Below are 12,007 nucleotides of genomic sequence, written 5' to 3'. Positions count from 1 at the left end.
CAGAAATTTTACTTTTTTAATTAGGTTTGATTGATATTTAGTTTACAATTCCTTTTTCATATACATATGTATGTGCATCTCATTAGGATGTGTGTTTGATGGCGTTTTGTCGATCATTGTCAGCGAATTCTCTTTTGGTGTTACTCTGTGTGTTTTTCTATTTTAATTTTCACAAAATATTTGAAAATGTTTGTGAAATGTACTGTGGTACAAATAAGAGTTTTTTTAGTTTTGTGGCCTGCTAACTATCAGGTCAACAATTTGAGACAATATTTTGTGACTAAAGACTAGAGACTGTATTATGAATAGTAACTTGTCACAAATTGGGATTTTACCTCAATATGTCTCAAATAGTGGCTAGAGACTGCTTACAGAATTGCGTTATTAGAGCGTGCTGCATAGTTAATTTTTATGCGGGCCCAACATTTTGCTTCCCCTGGTTTAGAAGCTTAAAAAAAATCGATTTTTTTTACTTAAATTTCTTTAAAAATTATCTAAGAATATGCCCCCAAAGTTATAGATGGGAGTTCGAGATATTGTCGAAGCTAGAGCGTCTAGTAGGTATACGAGCGTTTGGGCAGACTTTAACAGGATAGAAAACAAACTAAACGTCGTATGAAATTGAGGCAAAGATTATTATCTTTAGCATTCAATTATTTTCTATTTAAAATTAAAAATTCAGGTTTGAACATATTTTTGAACAACGAAAAGTAAAAATTTTTAGGTAAAAACCAAAATTTTTTTAACTAAAAAAATTAGAATTTTACACTGTTTTTGGATTTTTTTTAGTTTAACTAGAAGATATGTTATTAGCAAATATCAAGCTCTTTAAAATTTTTGTTTCAGATAGAAATTGAGGCAGGCATCCTGCTCGCCGTCCTGCAAATGCACATGCGAATGCTTTGGGCAATTGCTTCCCGAGGACAGAATATAAAAGATTTCGTATCCAAAAATAAAAATTTAAATATAAAACTATCAACCCTAAAAATTTCGCCTCAATCAATTATTTCTTTCCCTTTTGAAGCCCCAAAAACAGGCTCCTCCTTAAAAAGAATATCCATGAATGTAGTAGGAAATTATATATACTAGCCACTATTAATATTTTCAAAGAAATAATTAAATCGGAAATTCTCTAACCCATCAGAATGTATTTGAATACTTGCTATTAATATTTTCTCCTTTGGGAAGTATTAAAAGTTAGCAATTTTCTTACTCTATTGCGGGCTATTCAGTCGTTTTCTACACTTCTACACGAGTATCGATTTGATCTCATAAGCAGAGATTGCTTTAAGTGCCGCTAAGTATAATTATACGTTGTTACGTTGGAGGTTTATCTCTATGCGTCTACTTATGGCAAACTTCTGTCTGAAAAATGCTCGGAAAACTTCCCATAGATACAGTAGATCGAGAGAGAATCATTCCATTCAGCCTTGGTGCTTAGGTGTAACCTTCTACTTCTTGGTGAAGTAATGCTGCCCCTTTGGAGAAGAGCCAAAGCTATTACACCACTTAACTCTTTCATCCGCTGGGATAAGATTTCCTTACCTCTGTTACATCTTTCTGCTGTTATTTTGTTTGTGCTTCGCTACCTGACCGATTACAAGGTGACAAGTGTGCATTGCACCCGACATGCATGCAAGTATCAATAGTAGGAGTCTTAGCGAAGCTTTTGAGGCCCAAGCCACCGCCCCATTCATGATTATCGGCCGCCTGATTATGGTGTACAACCACTTAACAACCCTTTGCTTGCAGCCCAGGAGTTTACCAGCTGGTCGATTGCACACCATTAGTGCTTTAGTCGCTTTGACCATTGTTAGGAACTCATGCTGATTCTACGGCAGAATGGAATCCATTGTGAGACCAAGATATTTGACCACGTTGGTCATCTCTACCTCTCTGCCCCCAAGAGTAAGGTTCCTGTGCCCGGCAACGACCTAGGTCTCGTGAACTGGACGATGGTCGTCTAGAAAGGTTGATGTTCAGCTCAACCCCACTGTACCATCCATTAGCCAGGTTTAAACCCATTTGTATAAAGTCGCAGAGAGTGTCCTCGAATTTGCTTTCGGGTATAATAGCAATGTTATCTGTGTATCCTTGACTGCAGATGCCATTGTCAGTTAGCAAGTCCACCCTGTGGTCAACCTCTTGTAGTGCCGAGACGAATCCTGGTATCTCCTACTATGGTTTCAGTTATTCTGGGGCGCAGTACGGCCTCTATCCATCTCCTTTTCTCCAGTGCCCTCGCTCCGCTCTTGTAAGACGTGTTGTCAAGGGTTCGATGTCTAGGAAGGCGCATAACATTTCGTTTCTTCTTCCAGCGAAGTCTGCATCGAAGTTAGCTTGGTTGATCTGTAAGCATGCTGGTTCACATGTAGTAGCGATCCTTCGCTGCAGGGGAGGCACTTCTTTCTCTGGCTCTGTTTCTCGCTAGTACCTGAGGAGTCTTCCCCTCCCGAAGGTACCTCAGGTACCAATTTAAGTTAGCGTCGCTCATACCCATCCTGCGAGGGTAAAAGCCCGCCGGGATTACCAGTTTATAATAGTAATGGCAATCGGCCCCCTTTCACCTGCCAGATGCGACTCCCCGAAATCTGAGCAGCTGACCTCGTTACCGCTTCAAACTTAAGGAAACAGTGCTTAAATAACTTAAATTCTTTAAATATGCTATTGTTCTCAGTAAGTTGAAATACTAATGGGTCCAATCATATCACACAAGCAGGCGTCGTCATAAATAACGCGTCAAAAGTATATGCTCAACTTGTTTCAATATCAGCAATTGTGTCGTAATTTTTAAATAAAAATTATGGTAAACGCATTCTACATTTTTTAATAGTTTGCAGTTTAAACGAAACAAATTGGGTGAAAGAATAAATATTATTAAGTTGCACAAGAAAGGTCTAAAATAACCTCCAATTAGAATAAACCATTAGCAGAAATTGCACATCAGTTTCACAATTATCAAAAACTTTCTAAAAAGAAGAACAATCACTTCAAAGATACGATCTGGACGTCCTCTTAAGCTGACACAAAAATAAATGAGAAGTGGTGTGTCCCTTGTAAAGGCAAACGTCGAGATAACTGCGGCCCAGGTGACCTTTGGCGTTCAGTAAGAGTTGCCAAAAGCCATAAAAAAATTTTTGAATAAAGTATCATGGACGTATTGCCAGTAAAAAACCATATAATTCCTTGGGTAACCAGCAAAAATGTATAGCTTCCGCAAAAAAATATATATAGTAAATATATAAATAACGGGGTTTTCAATAGAGACGATACAAAAGTAGACCGATAAGGAAAGCAAATGACAACCATATTTTCCCGCTCTTTTCACATTTCTCTTCAGTAAGGTTTGCCTGGAGGATAGAGTCATGTGTAGAAGTTTTCGCAAGTGAGAAAATTATCTGATTGCCATTCACTTGGGAGTGGCTAGAAACGATTCCTTCACATATGGCTCAAGCAGCTCACGACTTCCGGTCTTATACCAAGTATGCTCTGGGTAGCCAAACATCAGGGTTGTTATGGAAAAGCATAAAAAGACCATGGCAAACGAAATAAGGATTACGTTTTAAAAGCGTGCACCTGGAATGTCCAGTCCCTTAATTGCGAGGGTGCCGCTGCCTAGCTGGTTGAAGTACTCGTGAAAAGCTGACATCATCGCCGGTAATGAGGTTCTTCAACATATCGCTGATTTGCGCCCAGGCCCCGACGGAAGAGAAGGACAATGTAACCACCAACCAGAGCGATCATGTTGTAATAGACGGAAGACACGACTCCAGTGTTCTAGATGTGCGTACGCTCTAAGATCTTAACATCGAGTCGAACCACTATCTTGTTGCAGCCAAGATTCGCACCCGCCTCTGTGTAACAAAGAACGCACGTCAACAAACACAAGGAAAGTTCGAGGTTGAGAAGCTGCAATCACAACAGATATCCAAACGATTTTCTACTCGTCTTGCACTCCTGCTCGTCCCGAGAACACTCGTCAACAACTCGGTATAGGGGAACTGTGGGACGGCATTTCAAGCTCCTTACGTACAGCTGCAACCGAAACCATTGGTTTTTGGAAAATGCAAAAGCTGATGCGACGAGGAGTGTCGTGTCGCAGCGGAGATAAAACAGACTGCCTACCTTACACCGTTACGATCGACCATAACACGTGCAGTATGAAATAGATACCGAGAGTTGAAGAGGGAAGTGAGTCGCATTTGCAGACAGAAACAGAAGGAGGCCGAAATGCGTGAGTATGAAGAGCTTAATAAGCTGGCCGACAGGGGTAATGCTCAAAAATTCTACGAAAAAATATGGCGGCTAACAGAAGGATTCAAAACCTGAGCATGCTGTTGTAGAACCCAAGGGGGTGATATAGTAGCCTATGCCAAGAGTATACTAAAACTCCACTTCTCCAGCCTGCTGAATGGCAGTGAATGTATAACGCTAGGAAAAGGCGAACCATTGCCCAACCATGAAGAAGTTCGAATAGCAATTACCCGTTTGAACAACAACAAAGCGGCTATTCAAACACGGCGGTGAAGAACTGATGCATCAGCTTCTTTGTAAAATATAGTTGAATGAAGGCATTCCCAACGATTGGAATTTAAGTGTGCTCTGCCCAATTCTATCGTCACTATCGTGGGATAAGCCTCCTCAACATCGCGTATAAGGTTCTATTGAGCGTATTGTGTGAAAGATTAAAGCCCACCATCAACAAACTGATTGGACTTTATCAGTGTGGCTTTAGACCTGGCAAATCAACAACGACAAGATATTCACCATGTGCCATTTGAAATGAGAATCGACACACACCACTTCGTCGATTTCAAAGCTGCTTTTGACAGCACGAAAAGGAACCGCCTCTATGCCGCAATGTCTGAATTTGGTAACCCCCCCAAAACTAATACGGCTGTGTAAACTGACGTTGAGCAACACCAAAAAATCCGTCAGGATCGGGAAGAACCTCTCCGAGCCGTTCGATACCAAACGAGGTTTCAGACAAGGCGACTCCCTTTCGTGTGACTTTTTCGACATTCTTCTGGAGAAAGAAAGAAAGAAACTAAACAGAGAAGGTACCGTCTTCTACAAAAGTGTACAAATGCTGGCGTATGCTGATGATATTGATATCATTGGTCTTAACAACCAATTGGTCTGGTGGGGAACGAGGGCAAGATAAAATATCTCCTGCCACAAACAAACAGGTGTCGCACTCGCGACTAGGCACCCACGTCACTGTTGATAGTTATAACTGCGAAATTGTATGTAGAGAGTTTCGTCTATCTTGGAACCAGCATCAACACCAACAACAACGTCATCGAAATTCAAAGCAGAATATCTCTTGCCAACAGGTGCTACTTCGAACTAATTAGGCAATCGGGAAGTAAATTCTTCTCTCGACGAACATAAACAAAACTGTATAAGTCACTCATTATTCCCGTCCTGCGATATGGTGATGGCAACATTTGATGAGTCGACGTTGCGAGTTTTCGAGAGAAAAGTTCTGCGAAAGATTTACGGTTCTTTGCGCATTGCCCACAGCGAATATCGCATTCGATGCTACGATGAGCTGTATGAGATATATGACGACATTGACATAGTTTAGCGATTTAAAAGACAGCGGCTACGCTGGCTAAGTCATGTAATGTATTATTACAACATTAATATATACATATATGTATTACAACATTAATTTTATTGAAATAATTTTAAATTCCTTTTTTTCAAAATTGATTGTACTGTAATATATTAAAGCTACTGTTTTTTTTGTTGTTTGTTGTTTCATGCAATAGTCATGCCACATTTCAAGTAAATGGCTGATTAGAACTTGAGACAATGCATTGAAAAAGTAGTTCTGAGAAAAATGTGATCAAAGTTTTATCGTCTGTTCAAACTGGTCCAGTTGCCACGACACTAAAACGGTATAACTTCGGAAATAATTTAAATATCTAAATTATCGAATTATGGAAAAATGATTTTGTTTCTTAATTTCTAGATTAGAATACCTCCTCAAGTAAGCTAAAACATTTTGAGAAAAATTTGGACAAATTATGAACAGCATAACAATAATAAAATATGTTAATTCCTTGATTTTCATCGAGATGGAGCTTAAATAATTTCCCGAAAATAAAAAAAAAACAAAAAGTGGAAATTTTCGTAATGTTTTAAGAAATAAATTTATGTTCCAACAATTGCATTCCAGTTTTCTTAATAAAAGCCGTTCATTATACTTTTGTCTAGTTATTAAGATCCTTTTAAATTACTGATACTATCAACTTCTTCAACAGAGATATTTACAGCACTATAACTTCATAATTTCTTGACGAATGTACAAATTAATTCTAATCTATTGAATCGCCAATTTTAGATTTAATTGAACGTCATTGCTTTCCATATTTTTTGTTTCATTTTACGATCTTTCTTTTCTTCCACCAATTTTTTATACTGTTATAGTCCCTACGATTTTCTACGTATGCATACAAGGTGTGTTCCAAAGTAAACAGGACCTTTAAAAAAAAACAGAACTAATGGTTTTTTCTGCAAAATAAATTTATTTTATTCAAAATAGTCTCCTGTTTCAATACAGCTTTTTGCACGGTAGAAGAGCATGTCGAACTTGTGTTTTGGCTCGTTGGTCACCAGTATGCCGGTGTAAGCCTTTTGAATGGCCTCTAGTCTACATAACGCTTTCCTTTCATAGGCAAATGCATTCCGAAATAGGCAAAATTTTTCGAAAAGGAAGAAGTCGCACGTTGCCATATCAGGTGAATACGGGGAGTGGTTAATGGTTAAAATGTGATTTTTGGTCAAATAATCGTCCTTCGAATGTTGGATTCTGAGCAATTTTTGGTCGTCAGTCAATTTGAGCGGAACAAACCGTGCACACACCTTTCGTAAGCCCAAATCTTCGGCTAAAATGCGGTAAGTCGATATTTTGGAGATGTTCAATTCCATTTCCATGAACTTCAATGATGATTTCGGCTGATTTTTGGTGAATTCACGCACAGTTTCAATGGAATTTCCAATGATCACGGATTTTGACTGGCCCACTTGTTGATCGTCATTTATCTCCTCACGACCACTTTGAAAACGTTGAAACCACACGTGCACTCTGCTACGGGATAGGCAATCATCGCCTTAAACTTGTTTCATCAATTGAAACGTTTCGGTAAAAGTTTTACCAATTTTAAAACAAAATTTAATGTTGCCTCTTTGTTCGAAGCTCATTTTCGCACCGATAACACAAACATATTGACACTTAAAACGCAATAACTTCACCTTCAATCAATAAAATGTCATGAAATTCTCACTGGACAATCGATAAAGTCGACATATTGATGGCGCCACCAGGCGGCGCTATATTCAAAAAGTCCTGTTTACTTTGGAATGCCCCTTGTATTATGAAGATTGAACCTGGAGCCAATTATAGAAACCAGATTGAATTTCTTTTTCATCAACATTAATTATCCGATGGTTTATTTTCTAATTATAAATCACTTTTGATATTTTTTCAATAGCAAAATTGTTAAAATATGTAAAGCCTTTTATTTGAAGGACAATATCAAATACGATTTAAAGCAACCGCAAATGTAATATATTATATGTGCATAGTAAAATACTTCTTAATTCTGCCTTATATATGTCTTAAAATAATTTTGATGTCTAACTCTAAATATTTTTGATGTTAATTTTGAATATTAGTCGAAATTACTACTTTAAAAAATATTGATAATAATTGCATACCATTTACTTTATCTATAGGATAAAATGTCAAAACTTATCGACACGAATTATGAGGACGGTTTGATGTTATCTGGATACCAAAAAAAATTGAATACAATGAAAAAAAAGTTTTTTGTATTATACAGAGATACTACCCAAGAGGGCGCTCGGTTGGAATATTTTGATAGCATGAGAAAGTTTAAGTCTGGGTTAGCTCCCAAACGTGTGGTAAAATTAGAGAACTGCTTTAATATTAATCGGAGATTAGATACAAAGCATGACTATGTAATAGCACTTGCAACGAAAGACGGTGGCTTCGGCATGGTTTTAGAAACTGAAGCAGAAATGTTAAAGTGGCTGCAAGCGTTGCTTTCGCTTCAACGTAGTATTACGAATAAAGCTGATATTTTAATTCCTAAATTTGGTAAGTAACACAAGTTAAACGTTTATTTATTTATCTTATTACAAGACCCAAGTAATTCGAATCCAACAAGTCGTACATTGTGAATGAAAATAAGTTAAGGTTACAAAAATAATCTTAGAACTTCTTTTTTGGTGGCTAAGTTAAACCAAGTTTATTATTTTCCGCCTGGTCATTCCAACGTAGAAGAGGTCTCTCTTCCTCTTGTTAAAAAAAGACATCACTGACATAAAAGCAGCACGCACAGTTTCCCTTGGTAGCGACGACGCTGCTAGAACCAAAGATTTTTTGATACTTTCCAAATTGATACTCTGCGCCGATCACAACTGACAATGTGTTGAAAGAGTATAAAAAGAGGTCTCATTTCAAGGCTTTGCGATATTTGTATTTTTCTCTACCATAACTTTGTTGAAAACGTTTTGATATACATATACATTGAACCAAAAAAAACTTGTACAGGGAGATGTTTTGATTTTGGAAGTGCTTTCTCTTAAACTATTTCAGCTGTTAAGATGTAATAAAAAGTCAAAATATGCGAATATTATGTATTTTCCTTATTTTTATAAAAGTTGTAACAATAAATCAAGATCGATGTTAACTATAACAAAACAATTAAGATATCTTATTTGAATAGCAAAAAAAAAAAAAACAAAAATTTGCACTTACTTTGGCAAACCTTTGAATGCAGTTATCAAGTAAGCACCTTTATTTTTGACTGGTAATATTTGCGTACTAAATTATTTGTAGTTTTTGAAGAAAAAATGGTGAACATCTCCAGAGGAGGCTCTGATAGTCAAATATTGATATGAAATATTTTCTAAGAAACTCATAATGTTGTTCAAAAAGACTGGTGAGGTTGGAAGTATTGATGATAGTGGAACGGCTGAAAAAAAAATTAGGTGCCCAGGCTGAAAGCAAAGTTGCTCAGGGTATCAAGGAATCCCCTAAAATATCCACACTCAACTGTTTCGAACTTCTTGCTCTCACCCTATTTTAAGCGTATACACCACCAAACAAATCACACAATAAATATTGCAAATTTGCAAATTATTTGGATTTGTTGGTAATTGATTTGTAAGGAGTAAGAAAGTCTAAGCTTGGACAACGATTTAAATAATACTATCAAACATGGTGGAATCGGCATAGTGTGGTGTGTGGTACCTATGAAGGCAAAAGGGGTGCAGTTGGTGCAAATGACGTCGGTAACCTGGTTTTCATCGGAGAAATTTTGTAATGAATAATGTGAACTGTAATATACAACAGTTCTTTTGATCTTTGAAAACGTGATCTTATAGGATTTTTTAAATTTTGGGAGATAAAAAATATATTCCAATTACATTTTTTTCACTCCTGGATGCAACGGAAAAGTTTTAATAGTTTAGGAAATAGGACACATCAAAGACACCCATTTCGCCGTACAATTTTTTCTGGTTCACTGCACTGCATGAAATATTGCGAATGCCCTTTATTTTTCGATATATGGCGGCCATAGTGTTGCATGTGTAGCTGTAGCACATGAAAATTTTAATTAGCTCTGCTACTATCGCTACGCCAGAGCTTAGTACAGCACTTAATTTTTAGCTATTGCTGCAGCTATAGTTTTTTCATCTAACAAAACTCCGAGCAGAGCAGAACACATACTTTTACATTGTTATGCTATGGCTCCCGAAAAAGTGAGAGCAGTAGCAATAGCAACATGAAATGTTACGGGAGTAGCGTAGTTTTTCAAACGCTGATTATTTCATTGTTTGCCGTGGTCGTCATCAAAAGGGGGGTCTCTCATCCTCTTGTAGAACCCCCAAAAGTGATCTAGTCACCGATGCCCAGAGCATACTTAAATTATGGAGGGAACACTTCTTCAGCCTGCTAAATGGCAGTGAATGCACAACGCCAGGAGAAGGCGAACCCGATTCCCCAATCGACGACGATGGAGCCGAAGTTCCATTGCCCGATCATGAAGAAGTTCGAATAGCAATTACCCGCCTGAAGAACAACATAGCGGCGGGGGCCGATGGATTGCCGGCCGAGCTATTCAAACACGGCGCCGAAGAACTGATAAGGAGCATGCATCAGCTTCTTTGTAAAATATGGTCGGACGAAAGCATGCCCAACGATTGGAATTTAAGTGTGCTATGCCCAATCCATAAAAAAGGAGATCCCACAATCTGCGCCAACTACCGTGGGATTAGCCTCCTCAACATCGCATATAAGGTTCTATCGAGCGTATTGTGTGAAAGATTAAAGCCCAGCGTCAACAAACTGATTGGACCTTATCAGTGTGGCTTTAGACCAGGAAAATCAACAACCGACCAGATATTCACCATGCGCCAAATTTTGGAAAAGACCCGTGAAAGGAGAATCGACACACACCACCTCTTCGTCGATTTCAAAGCTGCTTTCGACAGCACGAAAAGGAACTGCCTCTATGCCGCGATGTCTGAATTTGGTATCCCCGCAAAACTAATACGGCTGTGTAAACTGACGCTGAGCAACACGAAAAGCTCCGTCAGGATCGGGAAGCACCTCTCCGAGCCGTTCGATACCAAACGAGGTTTCAGACAAGGCGATTCCCTATCGTGTGACTTTTTCAACCTGCTTCTGGAGAAAATAGTTCGAGCTGCAGAGCTTAATAGAGAAGGTACCATCTTTTATAAGAGTGTACAGCTGCTGGCGTATGCCGATGATATTGATATCATCGGCCTTAACACCCGCGCCGTTAGTTCTGCTTTCTCCAGACTGGACAAGGAAGCAAAACAAATGGGTCTGGCAGTGAACGAGGGCAAGACGAAATATCTCCTGTCATCAAACAAACAGTCGTCGCACTCGCCACTTGGCACTCACGTCACTGTTGACAGTAATAACTTTGAAGTTGTAGATAATTTCGTGTATTTAGGAACCAGTATTAACACCAACAAGCCTGGAAATCCAACGCAGGATAACTCTTGCCAACAGGTGCTACTTCGGACTGAGTAGGCAATTGAAAAGTAAAGTCCTCTCTCGACGAACAAAAGCCAAACTCTATAAGTCGCTCATAATTCCCGTCCTGCTATATGGTACAGAGGCTTGGACGATGTCAACAACTGATGAGTCGACGTTGCGAGTTTTCGAGAGAAAAGTTCTGCGAAAGATTTATGGTCCACGGCGAATATCGCATTCGAGGGAAGGATGAGCTGTACGAGATATACGACGACATTGACATAGTTCAGCGAATTAAAAGACAGCGGCTACGCTGGCTAGGTCATGTTGTCCGAATGGACGAAAACACTCCAGCTCTGAAAGTATTCGACGCTGTACTCGCCGGGGGAAGCAGAGGAAGAGGAAGACCTCCACTCCGTTGGAAGGACCAGGTGGAGAAGGACCTGGCTACGCTTGGAATATCCAATTGGCGCCACGTAGCGAAAAGAAGAAAGGACTGGCGCGCCCTTGTTAACTCGGCTAAAATCGCGTAAGCGGTGTCTACGCCAATTAAGAAGAAGAAGATTATTTCATCTTATATCGGGTGATTTTTTAAGAGCTTGATAACTTTTTTTTAAAAAAAAACGCATAAAATTTGCAAAATCTCATCGGTTCTTTATTTGAAACGTTAGATTGGTTTATGACATTTACTTTTTGAAGATAATTTCATTTAAATGTTGACCGCGGCTGCGTCTTAGGTGGTCCATTCGGAAAGTCCAATTTTGGGCAACTTTTTCGAGCATTTCGGCCGGAATAGCCCGAATTTCTTCGCAAATGTTGTCTTCCAAAGCTGGAATAGTTGCTGGCTTATTTCTGTAGACTTTAGACTTGACGTAGCCCCACAAAAAATAGTCTAAAGGCGTTAAATCGCATGATCTTGGTGGCCAACTGCCCATGCATCCCGAAAAATGCACTGTTTGGTGT

At 38.8% G+C, this 12,007-nt stretch overlaps 1 protein-coding gene across 1 annotated transcript in view; it reads left to right on the top strand.

The window, feature by feature from the left end:
• The window catches only part of LOC120781590 (insulin receptor substrate 1), a 179,206-nt gene that overhangs the window by 35,579 nt on the left and 131,620 nt on the right, over positions 1-12,007 (top strand). Inside the window, 1 exon segment of the mRNA XM_040113825.1 lies at positions 7,747-8,131. Coding sequence (XP_039969759.1) covers positions 7,747-8,131 — 385 coding nt within the window.

Source organism: Bactrocera tryoni, unplaced genomic scaffold (assembly GCF_016617805.1).
Source record: "Bactrocera tryoni isolate S06 unplaced genomic scaffold, CSIRO_BtryS06_freeze2 scaffold_7, whole genome shotgun sequence".
NCBI lineage: Eukaryota > Metazoa > Arthropoda > Insecta > Diptera > Tephritidae > Bactrocera > Bactrocera tryoni.
The sequence above is the reverse complement of the archived record's forward strand: the minus strand, read 5'-3'. Positions and strand labels throughout refer to the sequence as shown.